This window comes from Psammomys obesus, unplaced genomic scaffold (genome assembly GCF_907164565.1).
Source record: "Psammomys obesus unplaced genomic scaffold, mPsaObe1.curated_primary_1811, whole genome shotgun sequence".
Classification (NCBI taxonomy): Eukaryota; Metazoa; Chordata; class Mammalia; order Rodentia; family Muridae; genus Psammomys; species Psammomys obesus.
Genome location: NW_026587216.1, coordinates 48620438 through 48647782, shown reverse-complemented (window position 1 = coordinate 48647782; position 27345 = coordinate 48620438). Strand labels below are relative to the sequence as shown.

At 40.4% G+C, this 27345-nt stretch overlaps 1 protein-coding gene across 1 annotated transcript in view; it reads left to right on the top strand.

Moving 5' to 3' along the window:
• The window catches only part of Nkain3 (sodium/potassium transporting ATPase interacting 3), a 581394-nt gene that overhangs the window by 307730 nt on the left and 246319 nt on the right, over positions 1–27345 (top strand). The window contains exons 2-3 of the mRNA XM_055603203.1: positions 169–306; positions 10411–10491. Of these exons, the coding sequence (XP_055459178.1) occupies positions 169–306; positions 10411–10491 (219 nt within the window). The remainder of the gene's footprint in view (positions 1–168; positions 307–10410; positions 10492–27345) is intronic.

Sequence of the window (27345 nt, the reverse complement as noted above, 5' to 3'; positions counted from 1 at the left end):
AAGGAAGGAAGGAAGGAAGGAAGGAAGGAAGGAAGGAAGGAAGGAAGAGCAAAGTTTACAACCATGATTGGAACTGAATGTGCATATTTCTACAACTGGGAGCTAATGAGGGGATGAATTAATGGAACTTGGATTAGCCACTAATGAACGCTCTTTGCTTTGGTGCAGCTTTCAGCCTTGGAGAGGCAGATCTTCGACTTCCTCGGCTTCCAGTGGGCACCCATTCTTGGAAATTTCCTTCATATAATAGTTGTCATATTGGGTTTGTTTGGAACCATTCAGTATAGACCTCGTTATATCATGGTGGTAAGTATTATTGTCATGTCTCTTGAAATAAACACTGAGAAAGTTCTATTAGAATATGAACAAAACAATTTGAGAGGCTTCTTTATTGCATGGTATTGCTGTTCTAATCCTGAAATTCTCAACTGTGCAATAAATGTCAATATGGAATAGACAATGCAAAGAATGTTTCACCCAGACCAAAGACATGCCCATAATTCTGAGACCACAGTATCATTCATGGTGTAATGAATTTCTAGATTAACAAGAACATTTAAGATAGGGTTCAGATGGAGTAGAATGATACACTTGACACTGTGATAAGATGCAATACATAGGCAACAGTGTCTGCAGGGACTGACAGACTTCGGTGAAGCCAAACTAACCTTAGAAAGCAAACCTATCTAGAACAATGATTTGATCACCAAACCCTGTAACGCAGCATTTTAATTAACATAGGGGGTTTTCATTAACTTAGGGGACAGAGAGTTTATTTTAGCTCACAAATCCATGTTACTATCCATCACTGCTGGAAAGCCAAGGTGGTGAACCTGAAGTAGTAGCATCCTTCATCTAGGAGAGGAAGCACTCGATGAAGACATGCATGCCTGTCTGTGCTCAGCCTCCATTCTCCTTTTTATACAGTCTAGGACTCGAGCCTAGGGATTGAGCCTACCTGATTTTAGGCTGAGTATTTTCACATCAATTTTCTTAATCAAGACAGCCCCTAACAGGCATGCCCACAGGCCAGCTAATCTAACGAATCCTTCACTGAAATTCTCTTCCCAGTTGATTCTACATTATGCCAGGTTGACAATAAAAACATACTATCGTGGGCAGTTTGTAGCCATGTGGGAATCTGGATTCCTTGATAGGCAATAAGAGTCTGTGATTGCTTGAGAAACAAGGCAGGACTAGTGCCAAGGTCATCACTTATACCAAGGACGACTTAAGGTTTTAAATCTTGTGATGGAAATTCAGGAAGCTAATAAGAAGAGTGGGAGCAATCCACATTTGGTTCTCCTGGTCCCAGTGGGCCTCCTTGAGCATGTCATCTAGCCACCTAACCAGCACCCCTCACCTATAAATTATGGATGCTAAAACAGACCTTACAGGGTTCTTGGAAAGATTAAGTCAAATAAAGCATTTGGTATAGAGTTCTTGCTTTCCCAGGGAGACTTAGGAGGGGTCATTCTCCACTCCCTCTAGGAGTCTTGTTAAGATTATAAGTAAAATGGTAACCATTGAGATGACACACACATTCAAAGAGAAAATGGTAAGAATGAAAATATGAAGTATTTGTCTTATAGATGTTTATCTTTAAAGATTTTGGCATATCGAAATCTTTCTTTTCCTTACATGGGAGGAAGGAAGCAAAAGGAAAGAAACCACAAAGAGAAGCAACGCCTGTGACTCTGAAGGGAACCTTGTGAACTTATGGGGTGTTAGAGTGGAAAAACGAAAGACATATTACACTCAGTGTTCTCAAAGATTCTGCCTAATAAAGAAGGTTTGCTTTACAGAAGCTTTTCATTTTCCTGAGGTCCCATTTATTGATTGTTGATCTTAGAGTCTGTGCTGTTGGTGTTCTATCCAGGAAGTTGTCTCCTGTGCCAATGAAATCAAAGCTCTTCCCCACTTCTTCCTCTAACAGAATTAGTGTGTCTGGTTTTATGTTGAGGTCTTTGATCCACTTGGACTTTAGTTTTGTGCAGGGTGATTGAGTATGGATCTATTTGCATTTTTCTACATGTAGACAGCCAGTTAGACCAGCACCATTTATTGAAAATGTTCTCTTTTCTCCATTGTATGGTTTTGGTTTCTATGTCAAAAATCAGGTGTCTTTAGGTATGTGGGAATTTTTCTGGGTCTTTTACTTGATTCCATTGACTGTCCAGTCTGTTTCTATGCCAGAACCATGCAGTTTTTATTACTGTTGTTCTATAGTACAGCTTGAGACCAAGGATGGAGATACTTCCAGAACTTTTATTGAACAGGATAGTTTTAGCTATTCTGTTTTTGTTTTTGTTTTTTTTTTTTGGGGGGGGAGTGTTTTTCCATATGAAGTTGAGAGTTATTCTTTAAACATCTGTAAAGAATTATGTTGGCATTTTGATGGGAATTACATTAAATCTGTAGGTTACTTTTGGTAGGATGGCCATTTTAACTATGTTAATTCTACTGTTCCATGAGCATGGGAGATCTTTTCATCTTCTGACATCATCTTCAATTTCTTTTTTCAGAGACAATTTTATTTATTTATTTTTTCATATAAGTCTTTTACTTGTTTGGTTAGAGTTATACCAAGGTACTTTATGTTATTTGTGGCTATTGTGAAGGGTGTTGTTTCCCTAATTTCTTTCTCAGCCCATTTGTTTTTTGTACACAGGAGGGCCACTGATTTCTTTTTTTGAGTTAATTTTGTTTCCGGTCACTTTGCTGAAGGTGTTTATCAATTGTAGGAGTCCCCAGTAGAATTTTTGGGGTCACTCATGTATTCTATCATATCATCTGCAAATAGTGATACAAATGACAGCCTAAAGACTGGGAAAATATTTTTACTCTCACTACATCTGACAGAGGGCTAACATTCAGAATATATGAAGAACTCAAGAAATTAAACATCAACAAACCAAATAATCCAATTAAAAATTGGGGTACAGGGCTAAACAAAATTCTCAACACAGGAATATCAAATGTCCAAGAAACACTTAAAGAAATGCTCAGCATCCTTGGTCTTCAGAGAAATGAAAATCAAAATGACTCTGAGCTTCCATCTCTCACCCATCAGAATAGCAAAGTTCAAAAACTCAAGTGACAACACATGCTAAAGGGGATGTGGAGAAAGTGGAACCCTCCTCCATTGCTTGTGGGAATGTAAACTTGTATGACCACTTTGGAAATCCATCTGGCACTTTCTCAAAAAACTGGAAATAGTACTACCTCAAGACCCAGTTATACCACTCTTGGGCATATATCTGAAAGACACTTAACCATATCACAAGGACATTTGCTCAAATATGTTCATAGCAGCTTTATTCATAATAGTCAGAATGTGAAAACAACCAAAGAATTGATACAGAACTCGTAAATTTACACAATAGAATATTACTAAGCTATTAAAAACAAGGTAATCATGAAATTAGAAGGCAAATGGATGGTACTAGAAAAGATCATCCTGAGTGAGGTAACCCAAAAGCAGAAAGACAAGCATAGTATATAGTCACTTACCAGTGGATATTAGCCATACTATATAGGATAAATGTATTAAAATCTACAGACCTAAGAAGCTGAACAACAAAAAGAGCCTCAGGGAAGATGCCTAATCACCATTCAGAAGAGCAAACAGGATAGATACCAGAAGTATGGAAGACAGGGAACAGGACAGGAGCCTACCACAGAAGTTCTCTGAAAGACTCTGCCCAGGAGGGGATCAAAGCAGATGCAGAGACTCACAGCTAAACTTTGGGCAGAAGACAGGAAGTCTTATGGAAGAAGGGGGAAATAGAAGGACCTCGGGGAAACAGGAGCTCCACAAGGAGACCAACAAAGCCAGAAAAGCTGGGCCCAGAGAGGTCTGCAGAAACTGATGCATCCACCAAAGACCATGCATAGAGAGTACCTAAACCCCAAGCTGAGATGTAGCCCATCGATGGCTCAGTCTCCATGTGGATTTCCTAGTAAGAGAAGAGGAGACAGTCTCTGACATGAATTTGGTTGCCTGCTCTTTGATCACTTCCCCTGGCCCACAGAGGAAGAGGATCTAGACAGTCCTGATGGGACTTGATAGGCTAGGGTAAGACAGTAGGGGAAGTCAGTGGGCTAGGGAAGAGATATAGGGAGAAAGAGGGAGGAAGGCTGGGACCAGAGGGAGATGAGGGAGGGGGCTACAACTGAAATACAAAGTGAATACATTGTCATAATAATGAAAGTTTGCACGTGAACGAATTATTAATCGTGCTCATGACACAGAAGCGCAGGAGCAGAGGGATTACTCGTTAAACTGGAAAGAGGGATGTGTGCCCAAGGGAATGCTGAGCTGGACTTCAGATGCTGAGCTGGGCTACAGATGCCCGGCACAGCTCTGGGGAAGGGGTGCTGGAGAGTTAGGCAGGAGCATAGGATATCTGAGCTAAGGTCCCCGTCATGGGCCATGCCAGTTCTCCTAGGTCAAATATTCCCCAAGCCTCTGCCCATCTGTTCTCACTCCACCTTTACCACATTTTGCCTCTAGAGCCCTGGAATCTACCTTCTTCCTTCAGTACAGAACCCCTGAAAAGAAGGAACAATTTTATATGCATTCTTTTCTAGTCACTCAGGCCCAATAAAGCATAATGTTCTCTGTTTAATGAATAAATAGCAGCTGTGACTTCAAACTTGTAGGCGTTCTGTGATGATTCCAGCTCAGAAATCCTTTCAATGCCTGAGGATGCACACCACAAATCTCAGCTTCCAGACACTTCTGCGGGGAGCCTCAGCCCTCCAGACCTTCATCAGGCATATCAAAACACACTGCAGTGCTTCCTTTTTATCACATACCATAGTTGAACCACAACTGCACTTTAACATTTAGATTGCAGGAGGTTTTATCTTGAAGTCGTATCTGCTGTACTTCAGGTACCCCTTTTATGTGACAGTTGCACTTAATCCACTTCAAACTAACAAATTATTTGGAGCACCAGGTATGTGCTAAGAGAGTACTCAGAATCTAATAAAATATGATGTCTGCTGCTGTGACAATGAAAGTAGAGCTCAAAATATAACAACGGGGTTAAGCTTCTACAATTTTCTGTCGGTAGACGGTGGTTGCCATGCCTGACCTCAAAGAATTAATCATCCTTGTGACAATGGCTTAGCTGAATGCCCACATGGAAGAAACTCTTCAGCATCATTCACTAAATTTCTAAAATCCTCAGAGTGTGGATTCCAGCCAGAGAAATTGTGTTCCTGCATTCGTATGCCTTTGCCCTTCTCTTGACAACCGATGTGCTTGGTTGCCTCCTCAGGGGCACATTCTGAACCTTCCATCTGGAGGGACCTATTCTCTTTATCTTCTTGGGAAATTTTTAATCCTCTAGTTAAATGGTCTCTTCGTAAACACCTATCTCTACTTTCACCTGGTCAGGGCGAAGTACCTACTCCTAGCTATTAGAACAGACTCTGTCACTTCTCTGTCTAATTGTCATAGTATCCTGCCTCTCACCTTGTATTCAGGGTGTGTGCTTGAAAGTAGGATTGAAGCCACCCATTGCTATATTCTACTTGAAGCTTGTCTGAAGAACACCATGTTTGAAGAAATAGGAAATGAATTCAAGGCTTTTAGGTGAAATGACTATTTCATCGATTTCTGGCTGTTAAGCCTTGGAATGTTTATTTGAATTATAGTTGCCATATTTACCTAATTTATAAAACACAGTTCATAGACTGATTTTAGTAGTCAGAATATATGCGGCAGATTTTCTCTGACCTCACCGAGATCAAGTCTTGATACATGGTTCAACTGTTACTATTCATTACATTTATTGTCGCCTTCACTCTGCTTTCCTTACATGTAAGGGACATGGATGGCGGGTTTCAGTTAAGGTTCTTCTCACAAAGAAAAACTAAACCCCAAGAGAGAGCAGAAAAATGTACAGGCAAAGATCCTAATTGTTTCATATATATTGTGAGAAAATGTAGTAGGTTCATGCCACATGAGAAAAAAAATGACTGATCAAATGCCCTTTATGAAAATAATCCGCATTTAAGACTAATTCTCAATGGTGGAAATACAGACTGGAAAGCTTATAAAGTTTATTTCAATTACCAAATGCTGAAATAGCCTCATAAGATAAGGAAATGTTTAGGAAATCACACAAAACCATGTGTTATCTGTGAACGGGACCTAAAGCATGTGCACAGAGTTTAAGAAAATGGGGGGGGGGGCAGGGAGAGATTATGCATTGTTCATTTTAACATGGGGAAGTTTCATTAGTCACACTTCCGCTCCATCCAACCTACATGGACACACAGCCTGTGGCCACGCCCCATGCTAACCAACAGGTATTTGTCACCCTAGGAAGTCATCATGCACTACGATGATCATGTCAACTGAGCTGTTAATTAGAACCTCCACAGGGTGGGTGGATGGCCAGTCCTGGGAGAGATGACCCAGTACTTCCAACTAGATGAATGCGTATCCATGGATTTGCCTTGCCGACACTCTCTTCGCAGATCTGTGGTCCATGTGGCCTCTCAGCTGCATTTTGAAGCATATCATTTATATCCCACACGAACCAAAATTCAATAAGACAAGCATCATTCTCAATGAGCAATATACCCAGCAACTCTCTATCCCCGTCCCCAAACAAAGAAAAACCTGTCATCTTCCTACCATGTGTAGCACATCAATTACAAAATATTAAAAACTAACTGCCATTCCCAAAATATCTATATCAATTAAGGACATAATTTAGTAAAATGGTCATTTTATTCATTTCTCATCTGGTGAGGTAAAGCACTTAATGAAGGCTCCATTTACAGTTAGTTAGAACCCTTTTCCTAACATGGCTGCAATAAAGCCTACCAACCGAAGCATGCTGCCTCTGGAGCAGGCTGCCAGAGTTCACAGACAACTCTGACACTCCATAGGAAATCAAAGCATGACCCATCCTTCCGAGGTTTAATATGGTGGCTTGAGTGATATGCCCCTTGGAGAGTGCCTTTGCTACAGTCAAATGTGTAGAACTGGATAATTCTATCAGCATCTGTGAAAGGTCAGAAACATGATCTATAATAAAACTATAACAAAATGTTCAGGAGATCCTTAGTCCCCTTCAGGCATTGTTTGTATTATGAGTTTTGAAAAGCTTTCTTTTTTGATTGTACCTTTGTTACACTGTGGAAATTCTCGAAACTTACAAGGCTAGAGTTGGATTGTAATAATTATGAATTATATGGCTTTTCTCAGGATGGAGCACGGTGATAGAGAACTTGCCTAAGGTTCACAAGGGCCTGCTTCAGTTCCTAACATGGAAAACCAAAACGAACAAGCAAAAGTCCTCAGGCTTCCTGAGACCTTTTCCTCCTGACTCGACTGTTGATGTTGCTGGCCTGTTGTGATACACTTTTGGTTCACCTGGTGCCCTCCAATTAGCAAAGCATCTATACTTTTTTATATTTATGAGGTATAAAAACAGCCCATTAAGGTATAGGGACTGTCTCTGACATGAAGTCAGTGGCCTGCTCTCTGATCACCTCCCCCTAGAAGGGGTGCAGCCTTGCCAGGCCACAGAGGAAAATGATGCAGACAGTTCTGATGAGACCTGATAGACTAGGGTCAGATGGAAGGAGAGGAGGACCTCCCCTATCAGGGGACTTGGAGAGGGGCATGGGAGGAGAAGAGGGAGGGAGGGTGGAATAGAGCAGAGACAAGGGAGGGGGCCACAGCTGGGATACAAAGTGACTAAATTGTAATGAAGAAATATATAAATAAAATTAAATTTAAAAATAGCCCATTGAGGATGTATTTAAGATCTTTTCAATGTCAATGAGAGCAGTTCCCGGTTGAATGTATTTGCAACATCTACAAAACACCTAAACCATCACAGCTTATCAGTGTTCCTCTGACCTGTTTGAGAGGCTTTAGTGTAAATTCAGAGTGATCGTGGCGCTTTCAGTTACTGTTTTCAAAGAGCAAAATATTCTCAGAAAAGAAAACGTGATACACACCTACACACTTTAAACACTTTAAAATCGTAAGTGGCAAAGACATAGTGAGTTGACTCTTGCAGATGAACACTTTCAGTAAACTTCTGATAGACTGTAGTTTTAATGCAATCATTTGACAGAGGGTAAAATGTTTTAATTTATTTTTTTTACTATTAATTACACTTTATTCATTTTGTATTCCCCCATAAGCCCCTCCCTCCTCCCTTCCCGGTCCCACCCTACCTCCCCCTTCTTCACTCATATCCCTCCCCAAGTCCACTGATTGGGGAGGTCCTCTTCTCCTTCCTTCTGATCTTAGTCTATCAGATCACATCAGGAGTGGCTGCATTGTCATCTTCTGTGGCCTGGTAAGGCTGCTCCCCCCTCAGGGGGAGGTGATCAAAGAGCAGGTCAATCAGATTATGTCAGAGGCAGTCCCTCTTCCCATTACTATGTAAGCCACTTGGACACTAAACTGCCATGGGCTACATCTGTGCAGGGGTTCTAGGTTATCTCCACGAATAGTCCTTGGTTGGAGTATGAGTCTCTGGGAAGTTCCCTGTGTTCAAGTTTTCTGGTTCTGTTGCTCTCCTTATGTGGCAGAGGATAAAATTTAAAAAGAAAGTTTTAAATTTATTTTAGGAGCAGGGTACAGCAATTGCCATCTACTGATAAAAGGAATGATTTAACCCACATGTCTGCTTCAACAATGTACAGATTTTTCCAGGACAGTGAGGTGAGCATGAACACTATCGTATCTCATCAGTCCATGACCCTGACAGCACACGGTACCTCCACTTGCGTAGGACTCTGCGTCTCCAAGCAGGGGTATCATCTGCACTATGTTACATCAGGTTGGCTAATGCTCTTCTTGATGCCTTTTACCTCTCCTAGCAGGATGTGAGCTAAAGGTATTGTTTTATAATGGAAATCTGTTGTTTGTTAGCTCATTCTGTTAGTTATTAATTTCTTGGATTTTAAGCATAGCTTATGTGGATATACTTTTGTTTGATACAGGATCATGTGCTTTACTCCCAGGAAAATAACACAACAGAGAAGAGTTTGATAACATTACTCAAAAATCTAGTTTCAGAAATCTTTATTCAGAAATATGGGAGTTCTCTTTCTACTAACGTTCTAAAGTTAGACAATTTTCTCTTACGAATTGGATATGTATCTGTCTAATCTATCACAACATTTAGATATATTTCTGTTGGTGGGGAGAGAGAAAGATAGAGAAACAGGTAGTACATAGATAGATAGACAGGCAATAAGTAGACTAATAGCTCAGGAAAAACTGTGTAAGTGTGTTATCTTGAAAAGCTAAAGCACAGAAAACAGAAGTCCTATGAGCACTTGGATTTAACTTGGACCTGAAAGTCAGAAAAGGATTTTAGGAGTCTAGGATTCTAGGCATCCAGTAAAAACAGTGGAAAGCATTGTCTTTTAATTTTTTTAATTTTATATTTTATTTTTATTAATTAGTTTATTCACTTTGTATCCCAACTGTAGCCCCCTACCCCATTCCCTTCCAATTCCACCTTCCCTCCCTCTTCTCTTCCTATGCCCCTCCCCCAGTCCTCTGATAGTGGAGGTCTTCCTCCCTTTCCATCTGACCCTAGCCTATCAGGTCTCATCAGGACTGTCTGCTTTGTCTTCCTCTGTGGCCTGATAGGACTGCTCCAGCCTCAGCGGGAGGTGATCAGAGAGCAGGCCACTGAGTTCATGTCAGAGACAGTCCCTGCTCCTATTATTGGGGAACTCTCTTGGACACTGAGCTGCCATGGGCTACTTCTGTGCAGGGGTTCTAGGTTATCGCCATGCACAGTCCTTGTTTGGAAAGAAATCATGAAATTTGCACGCAAATGTTGGGATCTAGAAAAGATTATCCTGAGTGAGGTATCCCAGAAGCAGAAAGACACACATGGTATATACTCACTTATAAGTGGATATTAGACATATAATATTGGATAAAGATACTAAAATCTGTACACCTAAGGAAGCTAAACAAGGAAGACCCTGGGTAAGATGCTCAATCTTCATTCAGAAAGGCAAATGAGATGGACTTCAGAAGAGGAAGAAAACTGGGAACAGGACAGGAGCCTACCACAGAGGGCCTCTGAAAGACTCTACCCAGCAGGGTATCAAGACATATGCTGAGATTCATAGCCAAACTTTGGGCAGAGTGCAGGGAATCTTATGAAAGAAGGGGGAGATAGAAAGACCTGGAGGGAACAAGAGATCCACAAGCAGAGCAACAGAACCAAAAGTCTTTTCAATTTTTAAACCTCAGTTTACCCGGAAAAAAATATTTATTTTTCCTGAACACTCTTTATTTCCTCAAAAAGGACTTATATTTATTGACATCTCTGTTACTGATTTATTTCAATGTGCGGTTTTGATCTCCACTTCTCTTCTTCTCCACCCTTTCCTTTGCAGTATACAGTGTGGACTGCCCTCTGGGTCACCTGGAATGCGTTCATCATCTGCTTTTATTTGGAAGTAGGTGGCCTCTCTAAGGTGAGTTTATCGTGCCTCGGAAATACGCTTCAAAAGAATACAATTATAAATTAACTATCATGATATACATTTGTACTATTATACTTGAGTGGTAAAATATAGAACATTTAGACATAGTACTAACTGAAAATAGTTGGCATGTGCTACATATCTGTAATCGCAGCACTCAGGAGGTTGAGACAAGAGGATCATTTTAAGATCATGCTTGGCTGTGTAGTGAGTTCAAAGTCAGCATGTGCTATATGGGACCTTGCTTTTAAAAACAGTAATGTCTATATTCTATCATGAGAAAATGAACTTGGAGGACTGCATGTGAATATAAAGGAATTTCAAAATCATGGCTTCTGTTTTTGTTAGAGTGAAATTGAGATTTGTCTTCTAATGAATTCTTGTGTCTGTTTGATGAATATGTAGTATCGCACTGACCTTGGTCCCATACAGTAAAGTAAGCTGGAAAAGGGTTGTAAAGAAGGCAGGTCTATGGATTTTAGCAGGGCCGTGCTGACTGACATACGAACCTATGAACAAATGGCTGTTCTGAGGCTCTCATCAGACAGGAAACTCTGCTCTTAATGCAGCACAGTCCACATGTTATTTCTGTCTGCTTAAAATTGTTATTTTCATCAGGTTTCCTGAAAATATGTCTTTTGATTGTTACAGAAATATAAAAACAAATTGTTTAATTTTAATTTTTATTTTTTCTTCACAATTTATTCATTATATATATCCCGATTAAAGCCCCCTCCGTCAACTCTCTCTATTCCCACCCTTCCTCCCTCTTCTCCCATCACCTTCCCCTAGTCCACTGAAGGGGGGAGTTCTCCACTATTGCTATCTGCCCATAGCTTGTTAAGCTCATCAGGACTGCCTGGATCCTCTCCCTCTATGGCCTGGCAAGGCTGCACCACCAGCGGGGAGTGCTCAAAGAACAGGCAACCAAGTTCACGATAGAGGCAGCCCCTGCTCCCCTCACTCAGATATCTACATGGAGACTGATCTGTCAATCAGCCATGTCTGAGCAGGGGTCTAGGTCCTCTCCACGCGTGGTCCTACTTGGTGCATGAGTCTCTGCAGGACCCCCTGAGCCCAGATCTTTTAGTTTGGTTGGTCTCTTCCTGGGGTTCCTGTCCTCTCCATGTCCCTCTATCCCCACCCCTCTCTTCCTCCGTAATACTCCCTGTGTTCTGCCCAAAGTTTGGCTGTGAGTCTCACCATCTGCTTCGATCCCTTGTTGGGTGGAGCCTTTCAGAGGACCCTTTGTAGTAGGCTCCCATCCTGTTTCCTCTCTTCCACCGCTCTGGTGTCCATTCTGTCTGCCATTCTGAATGAGATTTAAGCATCCTCCTTAGGGTCCTCCTTGTTGTTTAGCTTCTGTAGATGGCTATCCTATGTTATACAGCTAATATTTGCTTATAAGTGAGTGCATACCACGCCTGTCTTTCTGTTTCTGGGTTATCTCACTCAGGATGATCTCTTCTACTTCCTTCCAGTTGCTAGAAAATGCCACGATTTTCTTGTTTTTAATAGTATTCCATTGTGTAGATGTATCACAATTTCTGGACCCATTCCTCCATTGAGGGACATCTAGTTTGTTTCCAGATTCTGGCTATTAAAAATGAAGCTGTTATGAAATACTTTCCTCTGTGATCCTATGAAAGCATCCTAACAGGGCCAGCGTTGTCAGTGATGGTGACAGCAAATGTTGGTTCTGTTAGGTTTATCACACATGGTAACTACGTATGCTTCAAAACAACTCTGTGAAAAATGCATAACAGCCATCGTTTGCTCAGCACAAGTCTAATTGCTGTTGCTGCTCAAGATTACTTTGTGAACTGCCCTTTGTAATTATTTTTCTAACCTCTAAGGTAGTCAGTCTTCAGGAGTGCAGAGAGACCTCCATATAGGCCCCTCCTTGGCAATGCTTGCATCACTGCTCATGTTTGAGTTCCTTGTAAAAAATATCAATAGCTGGAAAGCACATAGCATCGAGCTGAGCCCAATCGGTTGATGTATTTGTCGTCTTAGTTATTCATTTTAACCCATTCAAAAATCCATTAAGCTGTCAACACATAGATTCGGTGACAGGATGTGAGACTGCAAAAGAAGCGGTCTCAGTATTTTCTGTTTACGTTCTTTACAGCCTTTCTGGCTAGCCACATTTAATCTCAAACGGGGCCTGCAGGAACCTATTCTGAAAGAGTATAGTTAGGAAGCCTAGACAAAGAAGTGCCCCTGCCAAGCGTCCAGCTGGATTCTGTTTTCTAAGAAATCCCTCATCCGCGTGTGCTAGTTTGTGTACCAGACTTGTAACAGGGAGTTCTCTGTTTCCTGCTAGTCCATAAAGCATTTCTGTAATTACCCACTTTAGTAGATTAACAGAAACCACCGGGTACCTTGAGGTTTACCAGAACACATTCTTGAACAAAAAACCTGTTGAGCGATTTTTCCTGGGGAATTACACGGAAAGGTTTATTTATACCAGAGAGACGGTACAGCAATAGGCCAATAAAATAGTTCTGTCCAAGTCCAGCTTAATGACCCTGTGTCATCCAGGGTTTCCAGAGAAACAGAATGGCCATGGTGAGCATATCTTACAGAAGGAGTTTATTATATCGGCTCACACCATTCAGGCTGGGCAGGCAAACATTGCCATCTGCATGCTGGAGAGGCTGAGAACATGGCTGTTGCTCAGTCCGTGAGAAGACGTGCCTCAGCAGTCCCAATCTGGATAGTTACTGGTCTTCAGTCAAAACCAGAAGTCCAAAGAAGCCAGGCTCTGATCTCACCAAAGAGAAGCGGCAGCATGGGGCGGGGAGGAGATGAACACCTCAGCCAGGCAGGTGGGCGGGCGGGCAGGTAAAAAGCAACAGCTCTTCCTGCAGACTGGGCTGCTACTGGAGGGACTTCCCTCCGAATTTAATCCTTCCAAAAAAAAAAATAGTTTGTGAATTACAGAGATGTCTGTTGTACTTGACCCCAGATCCCAATAAAATTGACAAGATTAACGGGGACAAAACCCATGACCTTTGGGGGATTGCTTACAGGTAAGACCAAGGCGGCTCACCACAGCATGAGTGACTCCCAAACCGCCTCACTGAGCCTGCAGTTCCTTAGATCAGTCTCGGGCAGTTTACACGCCTTTCTCCCCTGGCAGTTGCTTGTTGTTCCTATAACTTTGCAGATGGGCCTCGTGAATCCCCTGAGTTTGCTGAGTATTCTGGTGTCATGAGTTGTGTCTCCCTGCTTCCTCGGGAAAGAAATGTTTCTATCCCCAAGAAACCGCTGTGGAATAGACTCTTCCTGCAAACACTGCACCCAGAGTAATCTTGTTTTGTGTGTAGCTGGGGGTCGTTCCACCACGGCCTAAGAGTGACCACCTGGTACCCTAACGTAACGATACGGTGAGAACACACAGGGAGGCGGGAGCCTTTGCTTGGCACAGACAGCGTGGTGAGGTAGATTGAAACCAACCCTGTGTAACGTCTATACCTGAGCATAAATGGACTCTGGAAGGTCTTTTTTAAAATCAAGGCAAGCAATTTGAAATAAACTACAAAACATGGTACAAATTTAGGAAAATTTAAAATAATTTTAATAGTAAAATTTTAAAACAGTAAAATAATTTTAATAATAAAATAAAAAATGTTAATTAAAAAACAGTAGATTTTATGGATGATCCAAACAGTGCTCAGAGACTACACATTCAAGAAAATACTACTAAAAAAGAAAGTTAAAAAATATTTACAGCCTTCCATCTAGAGATAAGAGGAAAATGACCAAGCTGTGTAGGTGATACTTCGTTGCTTTAGGTTAATAAATAAATGAACATTTAACTCAAAGATAGAGAAACAGCAACTCAATTCCCATTGTCAATAAAGAGTCATAACTATAAATGGTACAGACATAGAAAAACACCGTCTACTTTGGCATTTTAAATGAAATTAATTGATTCCTTAACAAAATAACAGCAAAATTAACATAACCAAAAATAGAAAAAAAAATCCAACCAAAACTGAGTATTAAAACATTTTCAAAACAAAACAAAACAAAGCAAAAACCCTCAAGCCCACACACAACCAAGAATAAACCATGAAGTAGCCATACTAACCCCTGTGTCACCTTTTTGGATAATGGAGGAAAAATATTTCCACGATACATTTGTGATCTCACATGATCCTGGCATTACATATTATGTGGGTGCTTTGCTGTCACTGAAATCCTACCAGTCCAGGTATCTCCCAGGAAAAACTATATTTTTAAAGTTAATTTGCATTCCTGGATGTTTTTAAAAGCCACTTAACTTAATGACATCCAACTTTTATATTGCCACCGGAGTCTCGGTAGCTTTACGATTTTGTGTTATGTAACACAGCATACGTGGTATAAGTGTACGTAGTTTTCACACATATTCTTTGCTATTATGAGTGGCTTAACTGAGGTTACTATTGATGGGTGTAAATGCTATGGGCAAAAGCAGATTGGGGAGGAGAGGGTATATTTGGCTTACCTTCCACATTACTGCTTGTCTTGGAGGAAGCGTAAACAGAGCTCAAGCAGGGCAAGAACCTAAGAGACAGGAGCTATTGAAGAGCCCATAGAGAAGTGCTATGTACTGGCTTGTTTCTTTGTGTTTTATAATATCCGGGAGCACCAGTCCAGAGGTGGCCCCACCCACAATGGGCTAGCCCCTCCGACATCGATCATTTATTAAGAAAATGCCATCTAGGGTTAGCCACGGGCTGATCTTTTAGAGACACTTTCTCAGTTGCAGCTTCCTCCTCTTGGATGACTCTAGCTTGTGTGAAGTTGACCTAAAACTTCACACAATGGAATGGAATATGAACTAGGTTTCTTTCCTCGTTTGGGAAGGTGGGGAAGATGTTGCTAATGTCAAATGAAAGACCTTATTTTATCTTGTTTACTTCTTTAAGATTTTTAAAATATTAAATATTATTCAGTGTACTCAGGTATCAAATTCTTTTGCTCTTTCTGTTAATTTGTGCCTTTTACATTGTGTTGGAGCATGGTGTTTTGGTCTTTAGTCCTTCGGAGCTTAACTTTTCTGAACTGTGCAAACTGATGCTTTAACAGATACCTTTCCCAGAGTCTTGCCCACAGCACAAATAATGTTTGCTGGGTGGACTTGGCACTGATTTATGGTGTATTTTATGAAGTGATACATGTAATAGGACCTGCTTCAATAGCTCTATCATCTTTACTTTATATTAGTTTGTTTATTATTTCTGAAATTCCCTAACCATAATCTAATATTCCCCTGTTCTGTGATTTGACCTCATACGTTTATGAGGTTTTCTTTGTAGAGTTATATTTGAACAAAAGTGTTTCAAATATATAGATATATACACCTCATTTTGGCTTTGTTTTTAATTAGCATATTGAACTTCTAATTAATTTAGAATTTCTGAGGGAAAACTTGCATTAGAAAAGTCAAGAAAACAACCTTCAGTGACAGAACCAGCAACTGGTAGGAAGCCAAACTGAATGAAAAAAAAAATGGAGTGATTAAATATATGGTTTGCTTCATATCTTATCTTCCTCGTGTGTTAGCATTCACAGGCAGCCAAGATTCCCGGTTCCCACTGGACAAAAGACCTCTTCATATGAACCATGTGGAGAGAAATTTGGAAAAACAGAGGCTCAAATTATAAGAGGCTAAGGAACAGGGCTCAGAAACACTCAGAGGGCCGGGAGCAGTGATAGCCTTCTGACAAAGCTACTGCTCAGATGGAAACAGGGCCCAGCTGTGGTCCATCTGCCCCTGCTTTATGTTACTAAGGTGTGATGGGGAGGATGTGATTGCCCCATCTGGATCCACCATCTGCTGCTTCGCCAGGGCAAGGCAGGGTCAGGACTAGAGGTCTAAGTGATCACACAAATCCAGGTCTCTTCAAAAAAGCTTCTATTCAGCCTCAAGAGATGGGGCGGCTGGGGTCATCCTAAAGCTCGGCCAGACCGTTCTTACTGATGAATAGTGCATACTCTCCCGAATGATTAGACACCTGGCTAAAGATTATGAGGCCTTGATGGCAGCTGGCAGATGTTGCCTTTGCATGGATCTCCTGGGCCACCCAGCCCTGCAGCAGGGATCTGCCACTGTGGTCTTGAACACACTGATTTTCCCCACATCCTCTAGCACTCGAAGGTGATGGACGCATTGATTTGAAGATTATCATATACAGGTAACCAACTGCTCTGGAGTTGTAATTCCCTTTTCTGAAAAACCAGCAAAACAAAAGTAATCCTGTTGTTAAGTTGCTGAATGAGATAATACTGTGCAGAGATTAGAAAAGACCTTGGCATATCATGAGGTCTCCATAAATGATTGCTGTCTTTATTGCCACCTCTATTGTTTTGGGAGAAGTTAATAGACAGTGGGATCCTCACTCCTGAATCCTTTGGGGCATGTATTTATTAGTGTGCAAAAGCTGCACAATGTATGTTTGTAGGACTGAGTGGTTTAGAGAAGTATGACACAGCCCGTGTGATGGGAGCTCAGCTCTGCATATTACCTTTTCAGCCTCACTGCTCTTAGTTAAACCCTTCCCTTCAACATGTAAAGAGCTTCTTGATGTCATCTTCAGACAGGTTTTCTGTATGTTCTTTCTGCTCCCATTTGAAGTACTTCAAGCAGCTGTGAGAGCCCCTGTGGCTGTTTTTTATGCCGTTTATTATTATTATTATTATTATTATTATTATTATTATTATTACAATTTATTCGCTTTCTATCCAGGCTGTAGCCCCTCCTTCATCCCTCATCGCCTACTGCTTCCACCCTCCCTCCCACTTCCTCCACTATTCCCTCCCCTAGTCCACTGATAGGGGAGATCCTCCTCCCTTATTATCTGACCCTAGCCTATCAGGCCATTTTTTTATTAATAGATCAACAGGGGCACAATTAGTAACTTAAGGCCACTTCTTTGGAATTTAGAAGATTTGAGATAATTTTTCTCAGAAAGAATATAGTCAGAACATAAATTCTGCCCCACCCTTGAACCACAAAAGTGCTGGAACCCAAACTAGGAACAGCAAGGGAAGGAAGAGCTGATATTAGGCAGTCTATCCTCTCTAATGGAAACACATCTCTCAATATACACACATGGACTAAAGGAAAGCTTTTGCATCCCTCTGAGCCTCACCCAGGAAAGGGATGAGGCATTGAGGTCCTCAACATGACTGTGTCCATTGTAACACATATATGTACTTAGGACTTCACTCACTTTCCACAATTTTGTGCCTTTTGAAATTTTGAAAGTGTAAGTTACAAGGAGAACTTGAGTTGTAGTTTTTCTTTTTTTTTTATTTTATCTTATTATTGTATTTTTAAAATTTTATTCACTTTATATCTAAATTGTAGCCCACTACCTCATCTCCTCCCAGTCCCACCCTCCTTCCCTCTTCCCCCACTATCCCTTTCCCCTACTCCACTGAAAGGGAGAATCCTCATCCGTTACTATCTGACCCTAGTCTATCAGTCCTCATAAGGATTACCTGTATCTTCTTCCTCTGTGGGCTGGCAAGGTCATCCTACCAGGGGGGAAGTGATCAAAGAGCAGGCAACCAAGTTCATGTCAGAGACAGCCTCTGCTCCCCTTACTAGGCCACCCACATGGAGATTGAGCTGCCATGGGCTACATTTGAGGGTCTAGATCCGCTCTGTGTATGGTCTTTGGTTGATAAAGGTCCTCCCCACCCCGGATCCAGAATTTTTGGCTTTTTTGGTCTCCTTGTGGAGGTCTTGTCCCCTCCAGGTCCTTCTATTCCCCACACCCCTTCTTCCATAAGACTCCCTGCCTTCATTCCAAAGTTTGGCTGTGAGTCTTTGCATCTGCTTCAATCCCCTGCTGTAGGGAGTCTTTCTAAGAACATCTATGGTAGGATCTGAACCTGTTCCCTCTCTTCTGCCACTTCCAGTGTCTATCCTGTTTGCCTTTGGAATGAGAATTAAGCATCCTTCATAGGCTCTTGCTTGCTGTATAGCTTCTTTAGGTCTGTAGATTTTAGTATATTTATCCTATATTTTATGACTAATACCTGCTTATATGTGAGCATATATCCTGAGTGTCTTCCTGGTTTTTGGTTACCTCACTGAGGATGATCTTTTCTAGTTCCATCTTTTCTAATTTTTCTGCAAATTTCATGATTTCTTTGTTTTTTTTAATGTTTTCTCATTAGTTTATTATGTGCATATTTTTATTTTAAGAAAAAATTGTAATAAAAATCAGTATCATAAGTGTATCACTTCAATTTAAACCCTAGATTGAATCTGGTGGTTAGTTACCATGGTAACAGGAGTTTGCTCTTTTAAACAATTTTTATATTAATAACAGTTTATTCACATTGTATCCCAGCTGTAGCCCCTTCTCTTATTCCCTCCCAATCCCACCCTCCCACCATCATCTCCTTTCATGCTCCTCCCCAAGTCTACTGATACAATATGGGAGATCCTCCTCCCCTTCCATCTGACCTTAGCTTATCAGGTCTCATCAGGACTGACTGCATTGTACTCCTCTGTGGCCTGGCAAGGCTGCACCCCTTCTGGGGGAAAGGGGGTAAAAGAATCAGCAACTAAGAACCCCTGCTTAGATATACCCAATGGCAGCTCAGTATCCAAGTGGGTTCTCTAGTAAGGAGAACAGGGTCTGTCTCTGACATGATGTCCTTGTTTTTAGTATTTAGCATTTTCCTGATGACTAATGACACTGAGCATTTCTTTAAGTGTTTCTCAGCCATTTGATAGTCTTCTTTTGAGAATTCTGTTTAACTCTGAATCCCATTTTTAATAGTATTATTTGATTTGTTGGTGTTTAATTTCTTGAGTTCTTTATATATTTTGTATTTTAGCCCTCTGTCAGAGGTAGGGTTGGTGAAGATCCTTTCAAAGTCTGCACACTGTCATTTTTTCTTCTGTAGTCAGTGTCCTTTCCGTTACAAAAGGTTTTCAGTTTCACGAGGTCACATTTATTGTTTGTTGCTCTTAGAGCCTGTGCTGTTGGTGTTCTGTTCAAGAAGTTTTCTCCTGTACCAATGAGTTCTAGGGCTTTCCCCATTTTTTCTTCTAACTGATTTAAAGTGTCTGGTTTTATGTTGAGGTCTTTGATCCACTTGGACTTTAGTTTTGTGCAGGGTGATAAGTATGGATCTATTTGCATTTTTCTACATGTAGACTTCCAGTTAGACCAGCCCCATTTGTTGAAGTTGATATCTTTTTTCCATTGTATGGTTTTGGTGTCTTTGTCAAAGATCAGGTATCCATAAGTGTGTGGGTTTATTTCTGGGTCTTCTGTTCAGTTCCTTTGATACATTCTGATTCTATGCCAGTACCATTTAGTTTTTATAACTGTTGCTCTATAGTACAGCTTAACATCAGGGATGGAGATACCTCCAAAAGATCTTTTATTGTAGAGGATTGTTTTAGCAATTCTGGGTTTCTTGTTATTCCATATGAAGCTGAGAATTTTTCTTTCAAGGTCTCTAAAGAATTGTGTTGGTAATTTGATGGGAAATGCATTGAATCTGTAGATTGCTTTTGGTAAGATGGCCATTTTTAGTATGTTAATATTGTCAAGCCATGAGCATGGGAGATCTTTCCATCCTCTCATATCTTCTTTTAATTCTTTCTTCAGAGACTTGAAATTTTTTTCATACAAGTCTTTGACTTGCTTGGTTAGGGTTACACCAAGGTACTTTATGTCCTTTGTGGCTATTTTGAAGGGTGTTGTTTCTTTAATTTCTTTCTCAGCCCTTGTGTCTTTTGTATACAGGAGGGCTATTGATTTTTTGAGTTAATTTTGTACCCCGCCACTTTGCTGAAGGTGTTTATCAGCTGCAAAAGTTCCCTGGTAGAGTTTTTGGGGTCACTCACGTATACTATCATACCATCTGCAAATAGTGATAATGTGATTTCTTCCTTTCCAATTTGTATCCCCTTGATCTCCTTCAACTGCCTTATTGCCCTAACAAGGGCTTCCAGAACTATGTTGAAGAGATATGGAGAGAGTAGGCAGCCATCTCTTGTCCCTGATTTCAGTAGGATTGCTTTAAGTTTCTCTCCATTCAGTTTGATGTTGGCTATAGGATTTCTGTATATCGCCTTTACTATGTTTAAATATGTGCCTTGTATCCCTGATCTCTCCAATACTTTAAACATGAATGGATGTTGGATTTTGTCAAATGCTTTTTCAGCATCTAGGGAGATGATCATCTGGTTTTTTTTCTTTCAGTTTGTTAATATGGTGGATCACATTGATGGATTTTCATATATTGAACCATCCCTGCATACTTGGGATGAAGCCTACTTGGTCATAGTAGATGATATCCTTGATGTGTTCTTGAATTCAGTTTGCAAGTATTTTGTTAAGTATTTTTGCATCAATGTTCATAAGGGAGATTGACCTGAAATTCTCTTTTTTTTGTTGGGTCTTTGTGAGGTTTAGGTACCAAGGTGACTGTGGCTTCATAGAATGAGTTTGGTAATGTTCCTTCTGTTTCTATTTTGTGGAATAGTTTGAAGAGAACTGGAGTTAGCTCTTGTTTCAAGGCTCATATAATTCTGTGCTGAAACCATCTGGTCCTGGGCTTTTTTTTTTTTTTTTTTTGGATGGGAGACTTTTGATGACCGCTTCTATTTCCTTTGGGGGGGGTTAGGACTATTTAATTGATTTACCTGGTCCTGATTCAGCTTTGGTAAGTAGAATCGATCAAAACAAAACGACTGCCTACAGATTGGGAAAGAATCTTCACCAACCCTTTATCTGACACAGGGCTAATCAGTATATATAAAGAACTGAAGAAGTTGAAAAGCAGCCAACAAAGTAATCCAATTAAAAAATGGAGAACAGAGCTAAACAGAGAATTCTCAATAGAGGAATATCGAATGGCAGAGAAAGACTTAAAGAAATGCTCAACGTCATTAGCCGTTAGGGCAATGCAAATCAAAACGACCCTGAGATTTCACCTTACACCCATCAGAATGGCCAAAATGAAAAACTCAAGTGACAACACATGATGGAGAGGTTGTGGAGAAAGGGGAACCCTCTTCCACTGCTGGTGGGAATGTAAACTGGTACAACCATTCTGGAAATCAATCTGGCGCTTTCTCAGACAACTAGGAATAGCGCTTCCTCAAGATCCAGCCATACCACTCCTAGGCATATATCCAAAAGAGGCTCAAGTACACAATAAGGATATTTGCTCAACCACGTTTGTAACAGCTTTATTTGTAATAGCTAGAAGCTGGAAACAGCCCAGATGTCCCTCAACTGAAGAATGGATGCAGAAATTGTGGGACATCTACACAATGGAGTATTACTCTGCAATGAAAAACAAGGAAATCATGAAATTTTCAGGTAAATGGTGGGACCTGGAAAGGATCATCCTGAGTGAGTTGTCCCAGAAACAGAAAGACACACCCGGTATATACTCATTCATATAGACATATAACATAGGATAAACCTACTAAAATCTATACATCTAAAAAAACTAATCAAGGGAGAGGACTCTGACTAAAACGCTCAATCCCCATCCTAAAAGGCAAAGAGGATGGACATCAGAAGAAGAAGAAAACAGGAAACAACCTAGGAACCTGCCACAGAGGGCCTCTGAAAGGCTCTGCCCTGCAGACTATCAAAGCAGATGCTGAGACTTATGGCCAACTGTTGGGCAGAATGTATGGAATCTTATGTAAGAAGTGGGAAATAGTAAGAGCTGGAGAGGACGGGAACCCCACAAGGGGAGCAACAGAACCAGAAATTTGAACAAAGGGATCTTCCCAGAGACTCATACTCCAACCAAATACCATGCATGGAGATAACCTAGAACCCCTGCACAGATGTAGCCCATGGCAATTTAGTGTCCAAGTGGGTTACATAGTAATGGGAAGAGGGACTTCCTCTGAAATAATCTGATTGGCCTGCTCTTTGATCACCTCCCCCTGAGGGGGGAGCAGCCTTACCAGGCCACAGAAGATGACAATGCAGCCACTCCTGATGTAATCTGATAGACTAAGATCAGAAGGATGGAGAGGAGGACCTCCCCTATCAGTGGACTTGCAGAGGGGCATGCATGAAGAAGGGGGAGGGAAAGTAAGACTGTGAGGGGAGGAGGGAGAGGCTTATGGGGGGATACAAATTGAATCAAGTGTAATTAATAAAATAAAATAAAATTAAAAAATAATGATCTTAGAGCATGTCAAATGTATCACATTTTCATAGAGTTCTGAATGTGTATTACTTTGTATGAACAACAGTTTAGTCATAAAAAGAATGAGCTTTGTTTCAAAGTTTTCTAAAATACCTGAAGGAAACGATTGAACTGACTCACCAATGATCTGCTTCAGACAGACACTATGCTTGGCTTTTCTGTGGTGTCCTTACCTCCAGGATAGGTATTATCACCTTCATTTTAAAGATATGGAAACTCAGAGAGGAGAAGCTGCCTTGCTCAAGGCACATGTGCTATAATATACTCTCAGGCCTGATGGTTCCCATTATATTACATTGCCTTCCACACGGAAAAGCAACCCATATGCACTTGTTTCTCTATGTCCTTTTCCACCTGTACTTTCTGATTTTATGTATTTTAGTTCTTATAGAAAGTAAACCACCTTTTTTTTCTACTTTATAGATCTCATTTTACTGACAGGGAAGCTCATGAGAGGCTTCTGTGGAATTTTCATATACATAGTCCCCATGAGCAGCCTGGCAGCATCAGAGAAGTCATTTGTTTCAAGGCATATTGTCATCAGTAGATTTGCCAGTATATTACGTAGTAAATTATTTTTCTTGGATAAGATTTGGTTTCCTTCCAGGCTAGGTTTTCCCATTAACCTTGGCTTTGGGCAGGAACACTAAAGCAAGACAGACAATCAAGACTGATCTTTGCTCAGGAGGCATTGCATTGCAGATAACTCTCAGTTACTCTCGGTGGTTTACAGTCCAAAAGCTGTTTCTTTGGAGTGGGTGCTGGTGCCTGGAATGACGGAAAACAACGCCCCCAGCACATGTGTTCAGTGAGGGGCTTGATTCTTCCTGGAGCTTTTCTTTAATAAAGCAAGGTTGAACACAGTCTTGTATTTTTATAAATCCCATCAAATGCCAGCATGCTGATGATCTTTATTCTACAAGGACAACTTAATGCTGATTTATATAGTACAGGGACAAACAGAAACCACCAACTTTCATGTGATTGCAGCAATCCTGAGTAATATCAGGGATATTAGATTGGTATTTTTCTTTTATGATCTTATGTTTTTCGGCTATAGTTCAAATGAATCTTTCTCACTAGCAGGTGGGTAGACTATTTGTTCTATGGATTGGAGCTCTCCATCATGTTTTGTGATTAGAGACACTACATTGAAAAATGTCTATGAAAATGTTCTCCTGACTCACCTTCCCTATGGAATTATAGATATGTACCATCACACCTCTGTAAATTTACCTAGAAATTCTTAGGCTCTGGTCTTTGTTTTTTCACTGAAAATATAAAATTTTAAAGAAAGATAAGAATTTTACATATGTAAAATTATAAAATCACTGTAACTGTGATTAAGTGCTCAAATACTATCTCAAATTTAGATACTATCCCTTAATAAATTGGGTAATATAAATAACAATGATGAGCATGAAAAAATAGCATCCTTGCAATAGGGGATTTAAATCTGTTCCTTCCCATCACCTTCATCACATCACATCACCTAAGCCAACTACTAAGAGGTTTTGTGAAGGTTAAGTCTTAACACCGCGATTGTATTAAGATCTACCTAAGGGATTAAAGAAACACAACTCTGACTGTGTCTGCAATAGTATTTCCAGACACCATTAGATCATCCAGACTGTGATGTAGTGACAGTTTAATCCACACATTGGTTCAGATTTGTGTAGCATAGGAGAGATTGATGGACCTAAGGAAGGCAGAGCCTGCTTGAAAGAACAGCCATTGAGGAATGGCTGCTGTTTCTTGCCTAAAGATTTTCTGCTGTGCTTTTGGATTTTTTTTCATTTTGTTTGTTTTTTGTTTTTGTTTTTCTGTTTTGTGTTGTTATAGTTATTAGATTTTGCTTGGTATTCAGACAGGGTCTCATGTAGAGCAGGTTAGACTCAATATAACTGGAATGAACTCCTGATCTTCCTGCTTCTACCTCCAATTTGTTGGGATTTTAGGTAGAGACCACAATAACTTTTATCCTTCTTCTGCTGGTTCTAATGTGCTTCTATCTGCTTCTTTGCCAACATATGGCCTGTTTCTCTCTGCCTTCCATAACAGAATGGGTGAATACCTCTGAAACCATGAGCCAAAATAAATCTTTGCTCCATTTAGTTGTTAATATCAAGTGATTTGGACACAATGATGCAGACAAAACTAATACATATTTCCCAACTCCTTCCCTATATTCACCTTGAAAACAAAAATGGGAAGTAGATAGCAATCTACAAAGCCAGTTTCAAGGGATTATTACCTCAGAATGTTATGAGAGTCTGTCCCAGCTACTGAAGGGAACTGTCTCAATATTTGTCTGAATGTGTTGAAATCTCTGAACTCCTTCAACAAGCTGGTATTGGAAAGTCTGCATTTATTCCACTACAAAAAGCAACTTATTACATAACCCTAAGCCATTCTAAGTTAGACCTCAACTGCTGAATTTCCATGTAAGCATAACGATCAAGAGGATTTGGGTATTGCAGAGAGCTCACTTTTGCACACTGTAGTCAAAGCCTTTGCTGCCTTTGAAATGCAATTTAATGATTCTGGTGCAGAGTTTTTGATGCAGTCAATTGAACATGAGATTGTTTTGGAAGAACAACATGTAGAACAAACACAACACATGTAATTGCCACTAAGATTTGGGATATTCTTATGAGGTTAATTCGTTTGTTTAGCAAGCACAGTCTCTCTGCTGTGAAGCGTCAATTAAGAACAGTCATGGCAATGAGTTTCAGGTGGCATTTTCCATGGCTTCCTTGCAGAAGAGACAATGATTAACATGTTTAGCTACCTCTACTTCTCTACGTCAAATAGCAGTCTATATTACTGGCAGATTTATAAGATAAAAGTATACACATGGCCTTTTTCTGAATGTAATGTGTAGAATGACCCTTTAGTTGACAGGCAGCCCATAGTAACAATCATTCAATTCCTCTGACAAGTATGTTGCAGGAACAGATCACAAATCATTTCAATGCTTTTTCTTTTCTTTTTTCAAATTTTCCTCTGTAGCCTGATGACATAAAAGCATAGGTAAAAATCATCTCTAATAAATTACTTTGTGCAGAGAACTTATATGAGCAGGTGTTGCGATGCTGTGAAGAATTATTGGTTTGAGGCGTCAGACTGAATTGGGACAGTGTCCTGAACACGATGCGTATGAAAGTACTTGGGCACCTGATTTGTTAATGGTCTGGTTGTAGCACCTGCTGGGGGCCCAATGTTTCACAACAAGCTGTTGTAGCACAAGAACTCTGGTTTAGGAAAGATAAGTGTGAGAATATAAGAAGAACAAAATGATGAAAGTATGAAACATATATATCAGGAAGAGTATAGGAAATGATTGACCAAAAATGTTCAGTGTCAAGTATGAGAAATGGTCAGAAATATAGGTTTATTACTCTTGATTCAAGGTGGTGTTTGCACAAAGATAAACCATAAGTCACTGAAATGATCCTTACAAGCCAGGGTCTGTCTACAAGTGGGACAGTGTAGGGTACCAGCTGTAACATGGACATGCCCAGGGAGAGGGGACAGGAAACACTAGGGATTTCAGCCCTCTTGTGCCCTGTCTGAGGATTGATGAGAGAAGAAGACAGAGAATCACCTAATGTGACAATTGTTCAGATTTGGCTGAATTAGCTGGTCTGACTCAGTACAGATCACTTCGTGAAGGCCAGAAGTTGAAAGAGAGGGCACAAGGATCATCTGAAGTCTGCTTCATCAGGACTGAGCTGCTGTTTCTCTGCCCTTTGGAGGCACTCATCATTGATTCACCTTTCCCTGTTTCCTGACTCAGCAATAGAAGGAATACAGGAATAATTCAACATCAATTTTTCTGAAGAATAATTGCCAGAATCTGTGAAGGTCAAAATCAGCACAAGTGTTCCACACTGATGGGTAAATGTCCAAATAAATGAAATCAGTATATTAAAGAGACACCTGAACGCATGTGTTCATTGCAGTACAACTGAGGCGCCCCACAACAGGTGAATGGACAAAGAAAATGTGGAATAATACTCTTTTTTTTTTTTTTTTAGCAAGGATGAACTCCTGTCATTTATGGTTATATGGATGGCACTGGAAAACATATTAAATGAAACAAGGCAATGCCAAGAAAACAAGTCCAACATGCTATATCTCAAATGTATGAACTAAAATAAGTTGATTCCACAAAAGTAGAGTGGGATATGGAGAGGTGAGAAGAGGAACGACCAGTAAGACCTACCAAAGTATAGCTAGATAAGAACTATTACTTCTATTGTACGGGTAGAGACAGTAAAAACAGTTTTGCTTTACTCTTCTAGTTGTTGACAGCTGATTTATGAAACCTGAATATCTAAATTATCTCAGAAGGGGCAAATGTTAAATAAATTCAATAAAATTAAAAGGAAAGATATCCCTGTATATTAAATTACAAATTTAAGCAGTAGATTTCCATAAAAATGACAGCATTTTTCTAGTTAATAGATGCCTACATGCTTTAAATCATCTCTTCATTAACCATGGTAGTAGATGCTTCTCTTTGTCTTTTAGTACTCCGTCCTGCTCCTGGTTGGGAATCTAGAAAATTTTGGCTTCTATCTAAGGTTGCAGGGCTTTTCCTCTCTCTCTCTCTCTCTCTCTCTCTCTCTC